The sequence below is a fragment of the Leucopleurus acutus genome, assembly GCF_964270905.1.
Source record: "Leucopleurus acutus genome assembly, chromosome: 8".
In the NCBI taxonomy this organism is placed as follows: Eukaryota; Metazoa; Chordata; class Mammalia; order Artiodactyla; family Delphinidae; genus Leucopleurus; species Leucopleurus acutus.
The window spans coordinates 59,811,462-59,836,050 of NC_139151.1; the positions used below are offsets into that span (position 1 = coordinate 59,811,462).

The 24,589-nt window shown below is 44.9% G+C and overlaps 2 protein-coding genes and 1 long non-coding RNA gene across 4 annotated transcripts in view; 1 reads left to right on the top strand and 2 right to left on the bottom strand.

Annotated features, from left to right (window-relative positions):
* Positions 1–543: 543 nt before the first annotated feature.
* The window catches only part of LOC309965196, a 62,916-nt gene continuing 38,870 nt past the window's right edge, over positions 544–24,589 (top strand). For both annotated transcript variants that reach the window (XR_014326376.1, XR_014326377.1), the window contains exons 1-2: positions 544–818; positions 16,118–16,288. This is a non-coding gene — a long non-coding RNA (uncharacterized lncRNA). The remainder of the gene's footprint in view (positions 819–16,117; positions 16,289–24,589) is intronic.
* FOLR2 (folate receptor beta) lies at positions 1,860–3,939 on the bottom strand (the record flags this gene model as incomplete). The annotated part of the gene is made up of 4 exons (XM_082844564.1): positions 1,860–2,146; positions 2,296–2,431; positions 2,544–2,732; positions 3,790–3,939. 4 exons carry the CDS (start codon positions 3,937–3,939, stop codon positions 1,860–1,862), a joined length of 762 nt encoding a protein of 253 aa, XP_082700690.1.
* Positions 19,614–22,932, bottom strand: LOC309965194 (folate receptor alpha-like; the record flags this gene model as incomplete). Its single annotated transcript, XM_082844563.1, has 4 exons — positions 19,614–19,894; positions 20,051–20,186; positions 20,941–21,129; positions 22,783–22,932. The coding sequence occupies 4 exons, from the start codon at positions 22,930–22,932 to the stop codon at positions 19,614–19,616; spliced, it is 756 nt and encodes a 251-aa protein (XP_082700689.1).

Below are 24,589 nucleotides of genomic sequence, written 5' to 3' on the forward strand. Positions count from 1 at the left end.
GGCCTGGCATTCAGTGGGCGCTCCCGAACAGCGGCTATTTTTATTATTAATTAAGGAGTAACGAAGGTGACAGCTGTGTAAACTGTAAAGCGAGGCAATGGAACGAACGAGTATTATTAGCACCCGCCCCCATCCCAGCTACTCCCTCCAAGTCAACAAACTCGAGCCTCTGTGGGCTGGACGCGGAGCCAGGAGCGCCCTAGACCAGGCTCGCTCCGACAACCCCCGGCCCCTTCCCCTCCCACAAGGGGCGGTAGGGCCCCCTGGGCCTCCCGGAAAGGGGGCGGGGTCCTTAGGAGGGTCTGGCCCGCCCCTCCCCACAAAAAGACCTAGCCGGTGGCGGCGTCTCCTGGGAGTCCGCTTCCTGCCCCGCCCCTCCGCCCCCTGGATCCTTAAAGGCGCAGGCCTCCAGCCTGGCTCCCATTGCTGCCAACTCTTAGGCCGCTGTCGGAGGATCCCCTTTAACCTGCGAGAGAACTTTCACTTTGCTAAATTGAACCTGTGTCAGTTCCGACGAGCTCCTTTCTCTGTTTCAAATGTGCATTGACTTCACCCAGCTGGAGCAAAGCCTGGGACGTGGAGCGGGGTCCGTGGGGCCTTCCAGACTAGGTAAATGTAGTGACTGAGACTCACCCACACGGTAAACAGCGTCTCAGGACCCCTCCAGCAACCCAATAACTCGTCCTCCAATCTGTGGCCAGCTTCCCCTATCAGTCACCTCTTGGTATGAGGCGGCGGGAGAGACCTGGACTACGAGTCTTCACTTCTGGGTTCTCGTCCTAGCTTGATGACACCTCCTGCCTGGCGTTCTCACACAGGTACCTGCGCCTCTCTGACGATAACTGCGGTTGGGATGTGGAGACAAAGGCTTCCCCAGGGGGAAAGGGGAAGGGGGAGACCCTGAGATATAAACTCAGGCCCAGTTCCTGGGGGCTGTGCAACGACAGAGCAATCCTCTAGGAGAGGCATATCTACCAACCCTGGAGGGGACAAAGGTGCCAGAGAAGTTCCTGCCCTTGGGAAGCCCCTAAGGGTTTCCGCCGCTTTTCCAGCCACGCTTCCAGGACACAGCAGGGCTGAACCAGTGCAAGGCTCCGGAGTATTTCCTCCCCAGGAACCTCACAGATGCTCTCCCCAATCTGCTGTCTTCCTCCTCTGAGGCTCCCAAGCCCCAACTCTGCCCCTTCAATCCACATGGGTGAATTTATTTTCACACCAGACCCGCTGCACCCCCTGCCCTGGGAATCCAAAGCCTTCCCTGGCTCCCATCCCCAGCTTTCCCAGAGCAGCAGAGCTGAGCACAGAGCCAGGCAGACAAGGCCTGGGGGAAAGGAAGGGTATTTGGGGCCCAGTATAAATAATGAAGTTCTGGACTTGGCGCTCTCATTTGGGGCTACAAGGGCAACAGGATCCCTGAGGACTATTAATGTGCAGGCATAAGGCACACATGGTTTTTAGGCAACATTTAACAACCATGAGAGAAGGAAGGATTATTATCTTCATTTTATTGAGGAGGTATGGTTTAGAGCAGTCAAGCAACTGCTTCACTTTCACATAGTAGCAGAGCTGGGTTTCAAACCCATGTCTCATTTCTCTAATCTGAAGGAATCCAAAAACTATGGAATCTGCCCTCTACCACCCACAAACTCACAACCAAAATAATTCATCAGACACGGATGTGTTGGTCTGTTTTTTAGAACTGGCTGTCAGAGAAACCACAGGCCCCACCATGGAGCAGGAACTAGATGACAGAGGGATGGGTAATGGATGGAGGCATGCTTATGGCTTCCTCATTTGTGGGAGCTGAGCTGAGCCCAGCCTGGTCATCAAACCTGAGGACTGTCTGGGGATGGCTGGACTCATTCATGGAGCCAGAGTGGCAAAATCAGGGCCAGGCAGAGCAGGAGAGGTCTAATCCCCTGGGGCATGGCCCCAGCACTCATGGCCAAGGCATAGAACCTCGCCACCTCCTCGTTGGGGTTGCCCTGGGCGGGGTCGAACCACATCTGGATGCAGCGGCCACTGCCCCGGCTGTAGTTGCTGAGCTTGTAGGAGTTACTCCAGAGGCCCTCACACAGGGCTGCTGGCGTGGGGAAGTAGAACTCAAATGTGCCACAGGTGGTCCCAGTTGGGCACTTGTTAGATCCTGCAGGGGGAGAGAGGGTAGGCACAGACATTCAGCCCCTGGGCCCAAAACTCATTTCTGGCCCCCCTTAGAAATACTTGCCCAACCCCAAATCCTCAAACCCCCTTTCTCCATTCTCCACCTCCATCTCCCCACCCTCAGGCCCTCACCTGAGGTCCAGTTCCAGCCTTTGTGCCAGTCGGCCTTGCAGGTGTAGGAGGTGCGGCAGTCTTCCCACCAGCTCTGACAGTCCTCTTTGCACAGGGGCACGTTCAGGAACCGTTCTTTGCGCCAGCTCTGGTTCACCTGGGGGGAGCCGGGGGAGGGAGGGCTCCAGTCAGCCTGAGATGTTGGTAGGAACAGCCTTGACTGAGTTGGGCGACAGCCTGCTGGGGTGGGGTGAGGGAGACACCAATACCTCCTGGATCCAGGGCCCCAGGTTAGGTGAGCACTCGTAGAGGCAGTTGTCCTGAATGAAGTGGCGCTTGCAGGCGGGCTTCATCTTGCCACAGTGCTCCCAGTTAAAGTTATATAGGGAGGAGGTGTCCCTGTGCAGCTCCTGGCTGACTTTGGCAGAGCAGCAGGCATTCTTCTTCCAGGGGATGCACTGCGGGGGGGCAGGGGGGGAAGACATGAGACTAACTGCCTCCCCGACCACAAGCTCTGCCACCTCCAGCCTCTTCCCATTTGGCTCTTGCCCTCCTGCCCCAGGTAGGTTGTCCTAGGAACGCTCGCTGTTAGGACCTCTCTGTCCTTGGCCTCCAGAAACTCTGGTCTTGGGAGAGACTCAATTACAACAGTGTGATGGGGAGGCAGGGGTGGTGAGAGCCTGGGAGAAACCCTGTCTTGGGGAGACAATAGTTTTCATTTATACAGCGCTTGATACTTTATACAAAGTATTTTACTTTTTCACTAAAAAATAATTACTGAGTACTTGTTTTATGCCAGTTGCTGTTCTAGATGCTGGGAATATAGAAGAGAACAAAACAGAAATATGTGTTCTGGTGAGGGGAGACAGTAAGAACTAAAAGAGAAAAAATATATATCAAGATCCGATCAGTTATATGGAGGAAATTACAGCAGGGAATGGAAATATGGAGTATGGGATGACTGTTGAAATTTTCTGGCTGGTTGTGAACAGCCTCACTGGAAGGTGGCATTCTAGGCAAAGGAGGAAAGGGGATACACTGTGCTGTAATATACGCTGAAGTCTCTCACCCTTTAAACCCCTGGAGTTGCCCACCTCAGTCCTACCCCTACCCCACCACAAGGGCAAGTCCTGTCCCATTCCTTTGTGTGTCTGTGTGCTTCTCTGGGCCTCAGTTTCCTAATTTGTGTCATGTGGAGGAGAACATCATCTACCCACATCACAGGACCCCTGGGAATATGAAATCACACACGGAAAACACATGACACCTGGTAGGTGCTCAGTAAACGATCATTCCGCCTTATTGCCGACACGGTGTCCTATCCTGAGCAGGCCACCCCTAGAATCACGCCAGCCACTCCCCCGCATCCTACCTTCACCTTCTCCCACAGTGATAATTCAGGATGTGTGTGTGTGGTGAAGGGGCTGACCCCGCGACCCCTCCCTCGCCACCCTGACTTCCTCTTCCTTGTCTGAACAAGCCCCCTCCCTGCCCAGAGCCACAGTCCATCCTCACCTGGTCATGGAGCTTGTCCTCAGAGCCTGGCTTTACCTTGTGGTGCTTGGCATCCATGCAGACGTTGAGCAGGTCTGTCCTGGGCTGGGCACTGCACTGGTAGGCCATCCAGGCCAGAAACAGCAGAAGGGGTGTTAATTTCCGGGGCATGTCTTTCTTTTCCTGCAGAGGCAGCTGTGGTTAGGGAGACCAAAGCCTGAGGGGAGAGAGTCCCATGCAGGGTGCCCCCTTCACCTCTTGCCTCAGTCTCCCCAGCTCCACACTGAAGGATGGGGTCAGACCCTGTTCCTTCAGTGTTGGGGTCCTGAGGCTCCTTGAGACTGAAGTAGAGAAGATCGGCAAAAGGGGTGGCTCCCTCACCTCAGGCTCGAAGGGCTCAGAAGGGGATCTGGGATTAGAGGGTGAGCCCTGGGGGAATCTTCCCAAGGTGGAGGAGATGCCTTGTGCTCTCACCTTCTCTCTGGACTTGATCTAAGAAAAGTAACTAAATAATTCAGGTCCATACTCTGCTCCCCTGAAAGGGGCCAGGGACACACAGTGCCCTCATCCTGTGTCCAGCAAGTGCCCTGCCTTTACACCCTGGATTACCTGGGTTCCCATGCCAGGTTAGAAACCCTGTTACCCCTGGGGTGGCAGCGACCCAGCTCTGCTGAGTTCTCCGGATCAGCACAAGGATCAAGGTGAGGTAACACGCAGGGTGGTGTTTGGTTAAATGATACAGAAATGACAAGGGTGGTTTTTTTTGTTTGTTTTTTTAAAGATTCCACATATAAGCAGTATCATATGATACTTGTCTTTCTCTGTCTGGTTCATTTCACTTAGTATGATAATCTCTAGGTCCATCCATGTTGTTGCAAATAGCATCATTTCATTCTTTTTTATGGCTGAGTAATATTCCATTGTATATATGTACCACATCTTCTTTATCCAGTCAGTCTGTTGATGGACATTTAGGTTGCTACTGGGACTCTACTTTTTTTTTTTAATTTATTTTTGGCTGCATTAGGTCTTTGTTGCTGCACGAGGGCTTTCTTTAGTTGTGTCTAGTGGGGGCTACTCTGCGTTGCAGTGTGCAGGCTTCTCATTGCAGTGGCTTCTCTTGTTGCGGAGCACGGGCTCTAGGCACACGGGCTTCAGTAGTTGTGGCACGCGGGCTCGGTAGTTGTGGCACGTGGGCTCTAGGGCGCAGGCTCAGTAGTCGTGGCACACGGGCTTAGTTGCTCCGCAGCATGTGGGATCTTCCTGGACCAGCTCGAACCCGTGTCCCCTGCCTTGGCAGGCAGATTCTTAACCACTGCACCGCGAGGGAAGCCCCTGGGGTGGTTGTTTTTAAACAGCTTTGCTTTCTCAGACTTTTTCCTTCCCTATTCTCTGAAAGCCATTTCCTCCTGTCCACCCCCCACATCGTGACTCTGGCCTCCTCAGCTCTTTCTGGACAGATGAACCAGATCCCTACCTTATCCCTCAAAACACAAATGCAGGACCCTAGGACCTGAGGGACAACATAAAAGTCCCTCACATTGGAGCTGCTAACCAGACAAGCACTTAGAGTCGTGGGAGACCCCCAGCAAAAGTGACGGCCCACTACTCTGTCCATGACTGCCTCTCACCTTTCACCCCGCCCATGACAGATCTTTTCCTTTAGGCTCTGTCACCGAGGGACCTAAGAGTTGATAATAGAGACTTTCCTCTCCCTCCCCATCCTCCATGCAGTTGATCACCAAGCCCTGGCAAGGTCTCTCCGAAAACATTTCTGGAATTCACTTCCCTTGGCTCTGTGTTTGGGGTAAGGTCTTCCCTCCTCCAGTTTCTTCCCCTTCAAGTCACCTTCCCCGCAGGAGCCAGAGTGATCTTTCTAAAGAGAGGTATGCCCCGCCCCTATGCGCCAACCTGCCAAGTCTCCCCAGTGTCCTGTCACCATCCCCTCCTTAGGGCAACTTGCCTGAGCCTCCTTTGCTGCTGGGCGCACACACAACTCTGGATTGGCCTGTCTTCAGGTTAGCAGCAGCTCCAAGCCGCAGCACTGCCCTCTGTGTTCTCTGTCCTCAGCGCCGGATAGACTGACTAGGAGCTCTGGGAAGCATAGATACAATTTCCTCTTTCAGCTTTCCTCCTGCTCTTCCTTCTCTTCCGATCCCACCCTCTTCAGGATTGCTTTAGTCTGTCAAATGATCCATTCCTGTTTTCATTCATCTCTTTATTTGTTAATTTATTCATTCCAGGGTCTACACATTCAACATGCATCAAAATCTAGATGATTGCTCATCTCCAAGGGGGATCTGAATTTTTGACCCCAAGCGGTTGTTAGGATAAAGCTAACTTGAGGGGAATGGGACCTAGTGAGAAAGAACCCAGGCTTTGGGGCCAGGTCATGGGACCCAGCGATAGCTCCATCCCTCCCACAACTGTGGGAAATATCACTGAATCTTTCTCAGTTTCAGTTTGCTCACAAGAAGATTGTTGAGAATTATATGTAGAAAAGCCTGACATATACTGAGTAGGCTTAAAAAAAATTTTAATTAACTATATTTGATTTATAATATTGTGTTAACTTCAGGTGTACAGCTTCAGATTCTTTTCCATTATAGGTTATTACAAGATATTGAATATAGTTCCCTATGCTGTACAGTAAATCCCTGTTGTTCATCTATTTTATATATAGTGGTGTGTATCTGTTAATTCCATACTCCTAATTTATCCTTCTCCCTCCCCTTTCCCGTTAGGTAACCATAAGTTTGTTTTCTATGTCTGTGACTCTGTTTCTATTTTGTAAATAAGTTGATTTGTATTATTATCATTTTGGCCACACCACATGGCAATGTATTATTTTTTTAGATTCCACATATAAGTGATATCATGTAATATTTGTCTTTTTCTGCCTGACATTTCACTTAGTATCATAATCTGTACATCCATTCATATGCTGCAAATGGCAATATTTCATTTGTTTTTATGGCTGAGTAATATTCCATTGTGTGTATATACCACATTTTATCCATTCATCCATCCATGGACATTTGAGCTGCTTCCACCTTTATTTTTTTTGCTGTACGTGGGCCTCTCACTGTTGTGGCCTCTCCTGTTTTGGAGCACAGGCTCTGGACGCGCAGGCTCAGCGGCCATGGCTCACGGGCCCAGCCACTCCACGGCATGTGGGATCTTCCCGGACCAGGGCACGAACCCGCGTCTCCTGCACTGGCAGGCGGACTCTCAACCACTGCGCCACCAGGGAAGCCCTGCTTCCACCTTTTGACTACTGTAAAGAATACTACTCTGAACACATCTTCTTTTTCCATTCATCTATTGATGGACATTTAGGTTGCTTGAGTAGGCTTAAATGGCAGCTATCAGATTAATTTATGAGCAGCCAGATGGACACAGGTAGAAGATGAGGTACAGAAGTCCAGGGTCACAGAGAAAAATTGTCTCAAATCTGATAAATGAGAATACCTCAATTAAACAATATTTTAGCCTTTTAAAAAATTGTGGTAAAATACAGACTATATAAAATTTACTGCCTTAACCATTTTAAGTATACAATTCAGTAGTGTTAAGTATATTCATATTGTTGTGCAACAAATCTCTAGGACATTTTCATCCTGTAAAACTGAAACTCTATTTCCATTAGTCAGCAGCTCCCCATTTCCTTCTCTCCCCAGTCCTCAGTAACCACCATTCAACCTTCTGTCTCTAAGAATTTGACTGCTCTAGATATCTCATATAATTGGGGTCATACATTATTTGTCCTTTTGTGACTGGCTTATTACACTTAGCATAATGTCCTCAAGGTTCATCCATGTGTCAGAATTTCATTCCTTTTTATAGCTGAATAATATTCCATTGTGTGTATATACCACATTTTATCCGTTCATCCATCCATGGACACTTGAGCTGCTTCCACCTTCTGACTATTGTGAAGAATGCAACTATGAACACAGGTATACAACTATCTCTTTGGGACCCTGCTTTCAATTCTTTTGGATATATAACCAGAAGTGGAAGAGCTGGATCATATGGTAATTCTATTTTTAATTTTTGAGGAACTGTCATACTGTTTTCCAAAATGATTGCACAATTTTACATTTCCACCAGCAGTGTACAAGGATTTCAATTTCTCCACATCCTGGCTACACTTGTTATTTTCTGTTGGTTTGTTTGTTTCTTTAATTGTAGCCATCCTAGTGGATATGAGGTGGTATGTCACTGTGGTTTTGATTTGCATTTCTCTAATGATTAGTAATGTTGAGCCTATTTTTGTATGCTTGTTGGTAATTTGTATATCTTCTTTGGAGAAATGTTTATTCATGTTATTTGCCCATTTTTTAATCAGGTTATTTTGTTTTTGTTAAATTATAGGAGTTCTTTATATATTCTGGGTTAACCCCTTATCAGATACATGATTTGCAAATATTTTCTCCCATTCTGTATGTTGCCTTTCATTCTATTAATTGTCTTTTGCTGGACAGAAGTTTTAAATTTTGATGTAGTCCAATCTGTCTTTTTTTCTTTTGTTACCTGTGCTTTTGCTATCATATCCAAGAAATCACTGCCTAATGTAATATTATGAAGCTCTTCCCCTACGTTTTCTTACAGTTTTATAGTTTTAGCTCTTATGGTTAGGCCTTTGATCCATTTTGAGTTAGTTTTTGTGTGTGGTGTAAAATAGAGTCCAGCTTAATTTTTTTGCATGTGAATATTCAGTTGTGTCCGTGCACCATATTTTGAAAAGATTATGCTTTCCCCTCTTGCATTGTCTTAGCACTGTTGTCAAAAATCCGGACTCTCAGCTCCATCCTGCTACTGTACTGTCTTATAGTTTTGTAGTAAGTTTTAAAATCAGGAAGTGTGAGTCCTCTAATTTTGTTCTTTTTCAAGATTGTTTTGGCTATTGTAGGTCTCTTTCATGTCCATATGGATTTTAGGATCAGGTTGCCAGTTACTCCAAAATAGCCAGCTGAGATTTTGATAAGAATTGAGTTCAATCTGTAGATCAATTTGGGGAGTATTGTCCTCATAACACTATCAAGTCTTCTCATTGATGAACATGGAATTTATTTAGGTTTTGCATTTCTTTCAACAATGTTTTGTAATTTTCAGTGTACAAGCTTTTTTGTTGTTGTTGTTGTTTTTTAATTTGGCCTCGCCATGTGACATGTGGGATCTTATTTCCCTGTCTAGGGATTGAATCCACGCCCCTTGCAGTGGAAGCACGGAGTCTTTTTTTTTTTTTTTTAATTCTTTATTGGAGTATAATTGCTTTACAATGGTGTGTTAGTTTCTGCTTTATAACGAAGTGAATCAGTTATACATATATCCCCATATCTCTTCCCTCTTTCGTCTCCCTCCCTCCCACCCTCCCTATCCCACCCCTCTAGGTGGTCACAAAGCACCGAACTGATCTTCCTGTGCTATGCGGCTGGGAAGCACGGAGTCTTAACCACTGGACTGCCAGGGAAGTCCCCTGTGCAAGTCTTTTACTTCGTTTGTTAAATTTTTTCCTGTGTATTTGATTCTTTTTTAAGCTATTGTGAATGGAACTGTATTCTTTTTTTTTTTTTATCCTGGGCCACACATTTTATTTATTTTAATAAATTTATTTATTTAATTAATTTATTTTTGGCTGCGTTGGGTTTTCGTTGCTGTGCACGGGCTTTCTCTAGCTGCGGCGAGCGGGGGCTACTCTTTGTTGCGGTGCGCAGGCTTCTCATTGCGGTGGCTTCTCTTGTTGCGGAGCACGGGCTCTAGGCACAAGGGCTTCAGTAGTTGTGGCACGCGGGCTCAGTAGTTGTGGCTTGTGGGCTCTAGGACGCAGGCTCAGTAGTTGTGGCGCACGGGCTTAGTTGCTCCGCGGCATGTGGGATCTTCCCGGACCAGGGCTTGAACCCGTGTCCCCTGCATTGGCAGACAGATTCTCAACCATTGCGCCACCAGGGAAGCCTGGAACTGTATTCTTAAATTTATTTTTGTATTGTTCATTGCTAGTGTATAGAAATACAAATTATTTTTGCATATTGATCTGGTATCCTACAAAGTTGCTGAACTCATTTGTTAGTAATCATGTGTTTGAGGATTCCTTAGGATTTTCTATATAGAATATCACATCATTTGTGAATAGAAATTGTTTTACTTCTAACATTCCAATTTGTATGGATCTTATTTCTTTTTCTTCACTAATAGCCCTAGCTACAACTTTTATACAGTGTTGAGTAGACATGATGACAGTGGATATACCTGTCTTATTGCTGATCTTAGGGGTAAAGCCTTTTGGCATAGAACAGGATGTTAGCTGTGGGTTTTTCATAGATGTCCTTTATCACATTGGGGAAAATCCCTTCTATTCCTTGTTTGTTCAGTGCTTTATTTTTTTTATTTTTATTTTTTTTGCGGTACGCGGGCCTCTCACTGTTGTGGCCTCTCCCGTTGCGGAGCACAGGCTCCGGACGCGCAGGCTCAGCGGCCATGGCTCACGGGCCCAGCCGCTCCGCGGCATGTGGTATCTTCCCGGACCGGGGCACGAACCCGTGTCCCCTGCATTGGCAGGCGGACTCTCAACCACTGCACCACCAGGGAAGCCCAGGATAATGATTTTTTTATCTGCTAATCTCTGCACTTTTATTGGGAGTATTTAATCCATTTATATAAAATGTAATTACTAATGATATGTTTTACATCTTTAATTTTATTTGCTTTATATATGTTGTTTGTCTTTTTTGTCCCTCCGTTTCTCCATTACTGCCATCTTTGTGTTTAATTCATATTTTGTAGTGTACCATTTTAATGCCTTTGTTGTTTCTTTTACTATAATTTTTGAGTTTTTTCTTACTAGTTGCTCCGAGATTACAACTAACATCATAATTTATAACAATCTAGTTGATGTTAATACCGAGTTTCAATAGTATTCAAAACTTTGCTCCAATATAGCTTCATTCCCTCCCCCACTCCTTTGTACTATTATTGTCATACAAAGTATAATTTTACACATTATGAACATATCAACAGACTTTTAATAAGTATTATTTTACACAGCTGTCTTTTTCCATTAGATAGGATAAGTGTTACAACATAAATACATTTATACCATATTTTATATTTCTTTGTATACTAACTTTTACTTATGCTCTTGATTTCTTCATGGGGATTCACATACTGTCTGGTGGCCTTTCATTTCAGCTTGAAGAACAACCTTTAGTATTTCTTGTAAAGAAAGTCTGCTAGCAACAAATTCTCTCACTTTTGGTTTATTTGGGTATGTCTTAATTTTGCCTTCCTTTTTTTTTTAAATATTCATTTATTTGGTTGCACTGGGTCTTAGTTGCAGCATGTGGGCTCCTTAATTGCAGCACACAGGCTCCTTAGTTGTGGCATGTGAACTCTTAGTTGTGGCACGCATGTGGGATCTAGTTCCCTGACCAGGGATTGAACCCAGGCCCCCTGCATTGGGAGCGCAGAGTCTTAACCACTGTGCCACCAGGGAAAGTCCCTCTCCTTCATTTGAAGGATAGTTTTTCTGGTTATAGAATTCTTTTTTTTTCTTTTTCTTTTTTTTTTTTTTTTGGATGAACTGTGCAGCTTGCGGGGTTTTAGTTCCCTGACCAGGGATTAAACCCATACCCTTGGCAGTGAAAGCAGGGAGTTCTAACCACTGGACCGCCAGGGAATTCCCCTTGGTTGTAGAATTCTTGATTGAGCTTTTTCACTTCAGCACTTTGAATATATTATCCCACTGCCTCCTGGCCTTCATCGTTGCTGATGAAGCATTAGCAGTTACTCTTATTGAGGGTACTTTGTACATGATAAGTTGTTTTTCTATTGCTGCTTGTAGGATTCTCTCTTTGTCTTCCAGTAGTTTGACTCTCATGTGTTTAAGTGTGTATTTCTTTGAGTTTATATTATCTTGATGTCATTGAGCTTCTCAGATGTGCAGATTAATTTTTTTTATAAAATCTGAGATTAGGCCATGATTCCTCCAATACTATAATATTTATATCTCCCCCCCCTTATAGAACTCCCATTGTGCATATTTTGGTATGCATGATGGTTACCACAAGTCCCTGAGGCTGTGTTCATTTTTCCCTTTTTTTTTTTTTGTTCTTAAGAATGGACAATTTCTGTTTTCCATCTTCACATTTATAGATTCTTCAAACCTGAAGCCACTTCAAACCTGCTTTTGAGCACCTCTAATAAAAAAAACTTTTATTCAGGCTTTCGTTTTTTAGAGCAGCTTAAGGTTCACAATGAAATTGAGGGGAAGGTACAGAAATTTCCTATATATCCCCTGCCCCCACACATACATAGCTTCCTCCATTATAACATCCTCAACCAGAGTGGTAACATTGTTACATTGATGAACCTACATTGACACATCTTAATCAGCCAAAGTCCATAATTTACATTAGGGTTCACTCTTGGTGTTGTACATGCAATGAATTTGGACAAATGCATAATGGTATCCATCATTATAATATACAGAGTATTTTCACTGCACTAAAAATCCTCTGTGCTCTGCCTACACCCCCCTCCCCACAATCCCAGCAACCACTGATCCTTTTGCTATCTCTATACTTTTGCCTTTTCCAGATGTCATATAGTTAGAAACATACAGTATGTAGCTTTTTCATATTGGCTTCTTCCACTTAGTAATATATATTTACGGTTCCTCCATGTCTTTTTTATAAAATATTTATTTATTTAATTAATTTATTTTCTTTATTTTTTTTGGCTGCGACTGGTCTTAGTTGCGGCATGCGGGCTCTTCGTCATAGCGCACGGGCTTCTTTCTAGTTGTGGCATGCAGGTTTTTTTCCTCTAGTTGTGGTGCACAGGCTCCAGGACACGTGCGCTCTGTAGTTTGCGGCACTGACTCTCTTGTCAAGGCACTCGAGCTCAGTAGTTGTCGTGTGCCAGCTGAGTTGCCCCGCAGCATGTGGGATCTTAGTTCCCCGACCAGGGATTGAACCCGCATCCCCTGCATTGGAAGGTGGATCCTTAACCACTGGACCACCAGGGAAGTCCCCAGTTCCCCCATCTGTTTTCATGGCTTGATAGTTCATTTCTTTTTAGTGTTGAATAATATTCCATTATCTGGGTGTACCACAGTTTATTTACTCACTCACCTACTGAAGGACATCTTTGTTGCTTCCAAGGTTTAGCAGTTATGAATAAAGCTGCTCTAGACCTTAATGTGCAGGTCTTAGTGTAGAAATAACTTTTCAACTCCTTTGGGTAAATACTAAGGAGCATGAGTGCTGGATCATGTGGTAAGAGTATGTTTAGTTTTTTAAGAAACCATCAAACTATCTTCCAAAGTGGCTGTATTACTGTGCATTCCCACCAGCAATGAGTGAAGGTTCCTTTTGCTCCACATCCTTGCCAGTATTTGGTGTTGTCAGTGTTCCAGATTCTGGACATTCTAATAGGTGTGTAATGGTATCATGTTGTTGTGTGTGTTTTTTTTTTTTTGGCTGTACGCGGGGCTCTCACTGTTGTGGCCTCTCCCATTGCGGAGCACAGGCTCCGGACGCGCAGGCTCAGCGACCATGGCTCACGGGCCCAGCCGCTCCGCGGCATGTGGAATCCTCCCGGACCGGGGCACGAACCCGCGTCCCCTGCATCGGCAGGCGGACTCTCAACCACTGCGCCACGAGGGAAGCACTTGTTGTTTTTTTAAAATTTATTTATTTATTTATTTATGGCTGCGTTGGGTCTTCGTTGCTATGTGCGGGCTTCTCATTGCAGTGGCTTCTCTTGTTGTGGAGCACAGGCGCTAGGGTGCAGCCTCAGTGGTTTTGGCGCATGGGCTTAGCTGCTCCGCGGCATGTGGGATCTTCCCGTACCAGGGCTCAAACCCGTGTCCCCTGTATTGGCAGGCGGATTCCTAACCTCTGTGCCACCAGGGAAGCCCCATGTTGTTGTTTTAATTTGCACTTCCTAATGACATATAATGTGCAGCATGTTTTCATATGCTTATTTGCCATCTGTATATCTTCTTTGATGAAGTATTCGTTAATTAATATCTTTTGCCCATTTTTTTTAATCAAGTTGTTTTCTTATTGTTTAGTTTTAAAAGTTCTTTGTATATTTTGGATAACAGGCATTTATCAGATATATCTTTTGCAAATATGTTCTCTCAGTCTGTGGCTTGTCCTTTCACCTTTCACTCTCTTGATAATGTCTTTTTTTTTTTTTTTTTTTTTGACATGCTGCATGGCTTGCAGTATCTTAGTTCCTCAACTAGGGATCGAACTCAGGCCCCGGCAGTGAAAGCACTGAGTCCTAACCACTGGACCTCCAGGGAATTTCCAACAATGTCTTTAATCGCGCAAAAAATTTTAATTTTGATTAAATCTAGCTTATCAGTTCTTTCTTTCATGGATCTTGCCTTTGGATCATCACCTAACCCAGAGCTGAGGGATTGGAGCCTTCTCAGGTATTTCCTGGATATATTCACAGTTCTGCAAATGCACGTGAATTCAAGATCCCCAGGTAGAGATGTCAGAGCTTTTCAAAGCTCCCTTTTGGCATCTCATTCCCTGATGTTCCTTTTAAGTTTTTTGTCCTGCCTCTTGTTTGCCACAACTGATAGGAAGCTGGGATGTCAAATAATTTGCTGCTGGTTATTTAGACAAACACCTAGGCTTTGGGTTTCTCACTGGGTGGGCTCTGAGTCAGACAAGCCTTGTGAATGGGGCTCTTAACAGAGCTTCCAGATAGATCAAGTAGTGACAGTTCTCTAGAGATAGGGCTTTTTGGGGAGATCCACACCCACTCTGCCCCCTCTAGTGGCTGCTAGGCCACTGGTTTTCATAGCTACTGTAGTTGTGAGGCTGCTGATTTTGGAGACTACTGTGGAGTTGGGGAGAGGAGGATGGGAAAAAGCAAATAAAAGTACCACAAAGCTCACTGTTCCTACTGATATTCAGCCATTTTTCTTGAATAAATTCTCCGTAGGTTTTTGAAAGCTTTGATTAATTTCCAGGGTTCTGGAAAAGTTGATTTTGACAAGTTTTGCCAGTGTTATTGCTTTTATGGGGGAGTGGATTTTCAGATGTCCTTACTCTGTCATTCCAGAAGTGCTTCTTCAGATTACTTCTATTTTAAGAAGCATAAAGCTTTAAATAATATTGGTCACTTGTAAGTAAAATGGTTTTCGAGTATACAGTCTATTGTTAACACGAATAAATAAAAGTTATTTTTTGTTTCCTGTGTGTTTTGCCCTCATAGCAAAGTTTAGGTCATTATCAACCTGAATTTGAACTTTCACTTCTCAAAAAAGCATGTTAATTTTTTGGGCTTTGTGCTGACTTGCATCATGCTCTTGGGTCATGATATAACATGAAACAATAGGATCCCTCATTTCTAGAGAAGTTAAAATTCTTGGTGACAAGGTTGTTATAAAATACAGTTTTTGTATTAATAACACAGCCAAGACTGAGGTTATTTCCTGACAACACTTTTTTTTTTTTCTGTTTCCCTTCTCCAAGATCAGGTCCTAAATTCAGAATAATAAAACTATCAAGGCATATTTTATACCAAAATCATCTTGGCACTTCCCAGACAGCTGCTAGAATACATAAAAAATTTGTTCCCTCACAGCATGGTACTCATAAGTAAAGAAGGAGGCAAGGAGGGATGCTAAAAATAGTTAGGTATAATTGGTATGCTCCGTGTTTTAAAATTCAGCTTATCAGTATCATAAGAGCTGCCCTGTACATCATGTTCACATTGTGGAGAAAGATGTTAGAGCAAAGAGAAGAATTCGTCCTTTCTAGAGGATTTTTATACAAGGTAAAGGATTGTGTCTGTGAATGTTTAGTGATTGCAGACTTTCCCACATGAGTAAAAGCACACGCATTTTAATAAGCAAGGGTCTGCATGACGACTGTCAACAAGTCTATTTCCAAGATGATTTTATCCTTTATTTTAAAATAACCTTTTATTATTGATAGTAATTTTCATGCACATCTTACAAAAACAGACTGTGAGGCCCTCAAGATTTCTAAATACATCCACTGTCCATATCTCCCTTGGAGCTGAGGCAATAGAGAGGACAAATGGAATTATAAAAAATAAGTTTGTTAAATTGATTGGGAAGACAAACTCTCCTTGTCCACCTCTCCCTCTCCAGGTTCTAATAATATGTTCTCCTCAAAACAACTATCAACTGAGACCTCATGAAATATAGCAGTTGACAGTAAGTTCATGCTCTGTTGTATTACACCCCAGTGAAAATTCTTCCCTCTTTTATTCTGGTATTAGAAATTAATAGATTGACCGATCTTCCGTTTGTGCTAACAAGGAGCTTCTCTTCTCTCCTTTTGTTTTCCTGAAGATCGTACCATAATTGACTGACTGGAAAATAGACTCATGGATCTGACATCACTACCGTAAACTAATGCTTGGATGATTCAAGCTGTCAGAGCCCTGGGACTTGAGACTTCCAGAAAAATTCCAGCCCCAAAGCAGAAGACTTCTATGGAGAAAGATGCTAAGCCACAAACAGGTAACAAGAAACAATTTTTAAAGAATTAGGGAAGTTGATGAAGGCGATATGATTGTGGTTATTATGTTGGTATTTTTGGTAATGTGCTTCATGTTCTTTTTTTGATTAGTCATATGATGCAGCCCTTTTTGTTTCCCCTGGCTGTGGTCTCTAACCCTCAATTCAGTAGACCATACTTGTGCCAACCGCAGTAAGCACTCTCTCTAAAAAAAATTCTTGGCAGTGGGCCACCCTCCTAAGCATCCCTATTGGTATTGTTTACATCTACACCAAGTACTGACTCCCTCCTTGACTGCCACGTTGGTCCAGCCAGTTTCTCAAAGTTCATGATGGAATAGAGTTTGGCTCAGATGATAGATTTTTATGGAGCCAGATGCTAAATTCCTTAGAATGCATCCCCTCATGGGTACACTCCACAGAAATTTCAGAAATCTATAAAATTCCTTATATGCTACCTTTGCAAGGGAGAGTATTCTATAGGCAATCACTCATTCATTCATTCATTTTACATATCGTAAAATTCACCCATTTAACGTTTACAGTGACTTTGTGGAGTGGTGCAACCTGATCATAAATGAGTTTTAGAACATTTTCATCCCCCTTGTGCCCATTTACAGTTAATCCCTATTCCGAAATCCAGCCTCAGGCAACCACTAGTGTACTTTCTGTCTCTATAAATTTGCTTTTTCTGGAACTTTCATACAAATGGACTTTCACTTAGCATAATGTTTTTAAGATTCACCCATGACATAGCATATGTCAGTAGTTCATTACTTTTTATTGCTGAATAGTATTCTGTTGTATGGATATGACACATTTTGTCTGTCTACTCACCAGTTGATGGACATTGAGCTTATTTTCAGTTTGGGGCTATCACGACTAATGCTGCTATGAACATTCACATGCAAGTCTTTGTGTGGATATGTATTTTCATTTCTCTTGAGTAGATGCTTAGAAGTAGAATTGATGGGTCGTATGACAGTTTTGTGTTAACCTTTTGAGAAACTGCCACACTGTTTTCCAAAGGACAGTGCCGTATTATATTCCCATCAGCAATATAGGAGGGTTCCAGTTTCTCTATATCTTCATGAACATTTGTTATTGCCTGTCTTATTATTGTAGCTATTCTAGTGGGTATGAAATAGTATCTCATTTTGGTTTTAATTTGCATTTTCCTAATGACTGATGATGTTGAGCATCTTTTCGTGTACTTTCTTTGATAAGATATCCATTCATTTCTTTAGCCCATTAGTTAATTTGTTGTTTGTCTTATTAAGTTGTCGGTATTCTTTGTATATTATGGATACAAGTCCTTTATCAGATATGTGTTTTGCAGATATTTCCTCTTGGCTATTTCTTGTCTTTTATTTTCTTAATGATGTCTTTTGAAGTGCAGAAGTTTTGAATTTTGATGATGTCCAGTTTATCAGTTTTTTCAGTGATGGACTGTGTTTTTGGTCCAAAAAAGAAACAAATGATGGGTGGAAGCATTAATATAAGAAATCTTTGCCTAACACAGGGTCTGGAAGGTGTTCTCCTGTTTTCTTCTAAAGTTTTTATTGTTTTATCTGTTACATTTAAGTTTATGATCCCTTTTGAGTTATTTTTGTTTATGTTATGAGTTGAAGGTCTAAATTCATCTTTTTGTATGTGGATAATCAATTGTACCAGCACATTTATTGAACCGATTATCCTTTATCCCAATGAATTGCCTTAGCACCTTTGTCAAAAATCGTTCAACTATAAATATAAGGGTTTATTTCTGGACTCTCAATTCTGTTTCATTAATCTCTATGTCTATTTTTATGCCAGTACTGCTGCTCTAGGAAATCTTAATTTGGAAAATTATTAATACATCCTCAAGCTAATGACTCCTCAGAAGTTGAGGATGACAACTACAGAAAGTGGGATTCTAACCAGTATTTTTAGAAACAGTTCAGAAACAGCCAAATAGGCCTTTGATAAGGTATATTGGATTGAGATGGTACTTATCTTAAATTTCACTAATTCTAATATATCTGTAAACAAGTCATATGTATAAATAGTGTCACTGGCTCTATAGAGAATGATACATTGAATGGCTGTGTTCACAAGAGTGACTAGGGTGGTGGCCAGTGCATTGCTCCACTTTTTGTGTTGTATAGTTCTATGTATAAGTTCAAAGAGTTGGTTCTTCTTGCCAGGATCTAACTGAAAAATTAAATTTGTAACCATGACCATGCCAGAAATATAACTGACCATAACATAATAAGGTCTTTGTAGCAGCCTGTAAGCCTGTTGACAAATATCCTGATTCCCCTCTGCTTCCAGGCATGTGTTAGGACAGTATTTTTCCTGGCCTCCTGGAAGTTAGTCATGGTCATGACTAGATTTAGCCAATGAAATAAGTGATGGGTGGAAGTTTTAAGAGCCTATATGGAATTCACCAAGTTCCCTATTCCTGTCTCGTGGAAGTGTGTGATGAGATGGAGTCTCCATCAGCCTGGGCCCCTAAGTGACAAGCAGAATCCCCCTGACAACCCATGTTAAGCACCATAGCTTGAGCAAGAAATCAGTGTTAGTTGTGTGAAGGCACTGAGATATTAGGGATGTTGCTGTAACATAACCTCGCTTATTACAACTTCTACAAATTATGCTTAATGTAGGAACACTGCCTAAAAATCTGTCAGATCATTGGTTTGGGACCTGCTCTAGGCATCTAGGTGTGGGTTCCAACCCTAGCTCTGCCAGACTAGCTCAGGCTTAGCTCCTCTAGTCAGGCCTGGGGTCTGTTATCCCTTTAAGATGCATCTGGGACGGTGCCTGGCAGATAGCGCTTTGGGGTGTTATCTGTTAGGGGGTTAGAGCTCCTGTGGCTACCCTTCACTTCTTCCCAGCCAGCCATCCAGAACATGCTGGACACTCCTATTCCCCTCTCTTCTATTGGAGAGCTGAGCACAGGGCAGAACAGTTAACCCTGGGAGGCTTGGGTCCAATTCAAATGATAAAATCCTGGGCCTGGCTCTAGACCAGAGCTGTAGTGAAAAATGAAATTGAAAGGTATGACTGTGTCCCAGCTTGGAAGAATAGTTAAGTTATCTGGCAAGTTCATAGCAAGTATCAGAGATGGGAACTGACCAAGTCTAACTAGCTTCAATCAGTGGGAACTGGGAAGCACAAGTCACATTTCCATTCACACTCAAATGACTTACACGACCGACACATGTGGGGTGTCTGGTTTTATTCAAACAGTCAAGAGTTCCCACCAAGAAACAGAAACTGACGAATTGGGAGCTGTGGCTCTTAACAGGGCAGGGATGTCCAGGTATCAGAAAATAAAAGGAGCTCAGTTGAGCAGCCAGAGCAACATTAGGACCAGGCCGAAACGCAGAGGCCAGGCCTCATGGAGCCCAGCCCCACTCATGGTCTCAGCGTAGAACCTCGCCACCTCCTCGTTGGGGTTGCCCTGGGCCGGGTCGAACCACATCTGGATGCAGCGGCCGCTGCCCCGGCCATAGTTGCTGACTTTGTAGGAGTGACTCCAGATTTCATTGCACAGAGCAGCAGGCGTGGGGAAGTAGAAGTCAAAGCGGTGGCAGGCAGCTCTCACTGGGCACTGGTTATACCCTGTGGGGAGGATGGAAGACCTGTAGCCACTGGGTCCAGAACCGTCTCTTGTTCCACCAGCCCCACAGCCTCAAATCTCCATATACTCGTTCCACACACCCCCTCCACCTCCAAACCCCTCCCTCCCCCCGCCCCCACCCCCACCCAGTCCCTCACCTGAGGTCCAGTTCCAGCCCTTGTGCCAGTTGGTCTTGCAGGTGTAGGAGGTGCGGCAGTCTTCCCACCAGATCTGACAGTCCTCTTTGCAGAGGGGCACGTTCAGGAACCGTTCTTTGCGCCAGCTCTGGTTCACCTGGGGGGAGCGGGGGGAGGGAGGGCTCCAGTCAGCCAGGGATCTCAGCTGCTACAGCCTTGATGGGGTCCAGGGCTGGGGGAGGGGGCGGTGCCTCTACTGTTACCAAACTCCGGTTCCGCTGTTCTCTGCTCAAAAGCCCATAATCGAGAGGCGAGAGGCCAGTGTCAGTAGAAAGGAAAGTTGCTTTAATCAGAAAAGCCGGCAATCTGGGGAAAAGCTGAACTCATGTCCTGAGACCAACTCCGAAGATTCTGCTCAGCCATGACAGTTTTTAAAGGGAAAAAGGGGAAAGAATCTCAGTGAATCATCAAGGCAGGAGGTTGGATTCTGCATCATTCTCCATTGTGTGCAGACTGGCTGACTCTCTTCAGATATTATCTTGCCCAAGTGATCTGCCTGCAGGATTGCTAAGGGAGCTGTTGGAGGTAGAGAGCTAGTCATTTTTTAACTACTTAATTCTTCATTCTTACTTCTTTTAATCTAGGAAAAGAACCAACAGGTTAGGCAAGGCATAGTGTCTATTCAGGAGAGCATAAGTCAGGAGTTAGGTTAAATTGCCTGGTGATCTCATTCCTATAATTAGGCTCCTTTAAGGTTAGAGGGGAACAGAAATGGGCAAACAGGAAAGGGGCAAGAGAGCTGCGTTCACTACCACCCTCAGTCCAGAGTTCCTGGGCCACGCCCTCCCTGCAAGTGGCTGGTGGGCCCTGCCCTCTGCTGAGGTTCATGTCTGTGGGGATGGTGCCCATACCTCCTGGATCCAGGGCCCCAGGTTAGGCGAGCACTCGTAGAGGCAGGTGTCCTGAATGAAGTGGCGCTTGCAGGCGGGCTTCATCTTGCCACAGTGGTCCCAGTTGAATCTGTACAGGTAGGAAATATCCTTATGGGCTTCTTGGCTGGTATTGACGGAGCAGCAGGCGTTCTTTTTCCAGGGACTGCACTGGGAGGGGAAGACACGGGGCTAAGTCCTTGACTCACCATGGCCATCTCCTCCAGATTCTGGTTCCTCTGCCTCGGGTAGGTCGCTGGGGAGGCTGCCTCTAAGCCTGGCCTTGAGGAGCCCTCATTGTGGGGTAGAGGCAATAATAATACTGACTTTTAACTCTCACACCCAGCATAACCAGAATATTCACATGCGTAGCCTCTCCCGTTTTAGTCCTTGATTCCCCAACACAGTCTTCAGGGAAACACTTGCTACTGGGGGGCCTTCTTTGGGGGAGAAGGCTTTCCAAGACTGTGGAATCCCAGGAGGGAGCCTCACCCAGAGATGCAGTCATCACAACATTCATTAATTCAAGTCTTTATTGAGCTCCTACTTATTCTAACCCAGGCATTTTTCTAGAAACTGGGAACACAAGGAAAACTTATCACTGGATAATTGCTTTGGGAAAAAACAAAGCGGGAGAGGAATGGGAAATTGTTTTCTACAAGGGTAAGATTAAGCCTCTTTCAGAAGGTGAGAAAGACCTGGAGGTAAGGAAGCAAGTTAAATAAACTGCAACCCCAGAATAGTTCTAATTACAGAAATACTCAGTACATTCTTATTGAATGAATGAAAACCCACGGCCTAGAATTTAGTATAAAAGCACAATATTAAGATGTGCACTTTAAAAAATATATAGGCTGAAGGGGCTTCCCTGGTGGCACAGTGGTTGAGAGTCCGCCTGCCGATGCAGGGGACACGGGTTCGTGCCGTGGTCCGGGAAGATCCCACATGCCGCGGAGCGGCTAGGCCCATGAGCCATGGCCACTGAGCCTGCGCGTCCAGAGCCTGTGCTCCGCAACGGGAGAGGCCACAACAGTGAGAGGCCCGCGTACAGCAAAAAAATTAAAAAATAAAAAAAATAAAAAATATATAGGCTGAAGAGGGTAAAGTCAAGGCTGCTGGAAGTATCCAAGTAGTACCACCACTTGTCAGGCTGCACTGGCAGCTGGGGGTCAATGATGCAAAACAAGCACAAATAGCGGACTGTGACCATTATCTGCTGATGAGATATGAACATTTACATATTGAAATGCATAGTTCAAGTGACTTGCCTTTTGGTTTTTTCTTTACAGCTATGACATCACATTGACTTTTTTTTTTTTTAACTTTTAGATAGGTTCAGGAGATTGAAGGGATTGTGGCAAAGTCATTGTCATAGGAAGGAGACCTCAGGTCCAATAGGGTTGACAGCCCCAGAGGACATGTTTGTCTTGCACCCAGCCTCACTGTGAGAGACCCTCTTTTCCTGAGCTGTTTGGGGCTGGCAGAAAAGAAGCCGCCACATGCAGTGTGCTCTTTCTCCTCTCAGATCCTTGGAGGGGTTAGCCCCAGTCTAAACTCAGAAATCAAAATCAACCCCCCAGACAGGTCTCTCCAGGCTCTTCTCCAGGCCTGCTTCCTGATTTTAGTAACACGGAAACCCAACAACCAAGAAGCTGAGCTCTTGGAATTGCCTGACAACACTGGGCACACAGTATGTGTTAAAGTGTCGCCCATAAACCAGTGCAAACTGAAGACCTGCTCAGGCGGCCTCCTGCCTCCACCAAGGAGGCAGGCAGACGTTCCCTGAGGCAGCTCTTCCCCAACCCAGACCACTTCTCGGCCCACCTGCTCATGTAGCTTGTCCTCGGGACCTGGCTTTTCCTTATGGTGCTTGGCATTCATGCAGACATTGAGAAGCTCAGTCCTGGGCCGGGCTGTCCATACGGCAGCCACCCCTACCAAAAGGAACAGTAGCCACGTTGTCTTCCAGGCCATGCTTGTCCCTGAAGAAATAACTGTGGTCAAAGGCAGCAAGGAATGTGAGAATGCGGGAATGCAGAGGTGGGTCCTCAAGGTGTTAATAACAGTCTTAGGTGGGTGGAGCCTAGGGCGGATCAGACTGACACCCTAGTCTTGCCAGTCTCAGGGAGGGTTGGGTCTGGGACAGTACCTGGCTGGGATCTCCCTGGCTTCTTTACAAGATCATGAGGATCAAGCGCAGCTAAGGGATGGAGTTTGGGCAAAATGCAGAAATAGCCAGGAGATTGCCATAGGTTCCCAATCCCTTGCTCAAAATCCTTGGAGGCAAATGTTTCAGAGCTTAAAACTTTTCAGATTTTGTTGACTGAAAAAAATGTACAATGTAAGAGCTCTGAGTTGAGTTTACTCAGTGTCTATAGCCCAGGAGACTGCTCTGCAAAACTGTTCTGAAGAGGTGAAGGGGGAGATCAGTACATATGTGATTTCGGCCAAGGGGTACGTGCAGTCAAGCACACATCTCGGGAGAAGGTTGCTGCTAGTTGCAAGGAACAGATATCTTAGTTAATGGTTTTAGTGCTTTTCTAGATATGAGAAGATGCAAGAATTGGTGTTCATAAAATTTTTTCCTAAAAATATCTAACCATCCGAAAGGCCTGTTCTGCCAATTTTCCCAGAGCACAGAGTGCCTTGTTCCTGATCTCCACCCTGAATTTCTTTTAGTGTGTGTTAAAGGTCAGCAACTGCAGTCACTAATAACTTAATCCTTATAGAACCTGGGTGGCAGTGACATTCTTTAGTTGGCAATTTTATCAAAGGTAATACAAAATAAGATAATACAATTTACAGGCAGTCAATGATCAAGCACACATTCTGTGGGGAAGAAAATAGGTATACTGGTGGAATAAGTAAAAACTATAATAACCTCACATTAATTTTCAGGTCAGATTTTTTGTTTTTAATTTTTTTTTATTTTTGGCTACTTTGGTTCTTTGTTGCTGTACACGGCTTTCTCTAGTTGCGGAGAGCGGGGGCTGCTCCTCGCTGCAGTACGTGGGCTTCTCATTGCAGTGGCCTCCCCTGTTGCAGAGCACGGGCTCCAGGCGCACGGGCTCAGCGGTTGTGGCTCGCGGGCTCCAGAGCACAGGCTCAGCAGCTGTGGCGCACAGGCCTAGCTGCCCTGTGGCATGTGGGATCTTCCCGGACCAGGGCTCGAACTCGTGTCCCCTGCACCGGCAGGCAGATTCTCAACCACTGCGCCACCAGGGAAGCCCTCAGGTCAGATTTTGACACCAAATGACTTTGTGTAAAAGTTTATCTTAGTTTTGGAACTCCAGATGTAGATCAATGTTTAAAAAAAAAGCCCTGCTTCCAGCCCTTTCCAGCCTCATTATTTGGCCTCTCCCAGAGACCCTGTGACCTGGAGGATGTCACAGGGCAGAGGCTTGGGGGTGGACATGGGCAGCCAAACAGCCCACCACCCCTGGGGCCTAGGGAGGCTCCTGAACCCCTGCTACAGAGCTGGCCTCTCCTTGGCCTTCATAGCATCTCAATCCCCTGACCTCTGACGCTGAGCTTTGGGAGGTGCCTGTTCCCTCATGCCACTGGTCACCAGGTGCCTGGTTCTCCTAAAACACTCAGAATTCATTTCTTACAGCTCCTAAAGCTTATGCAT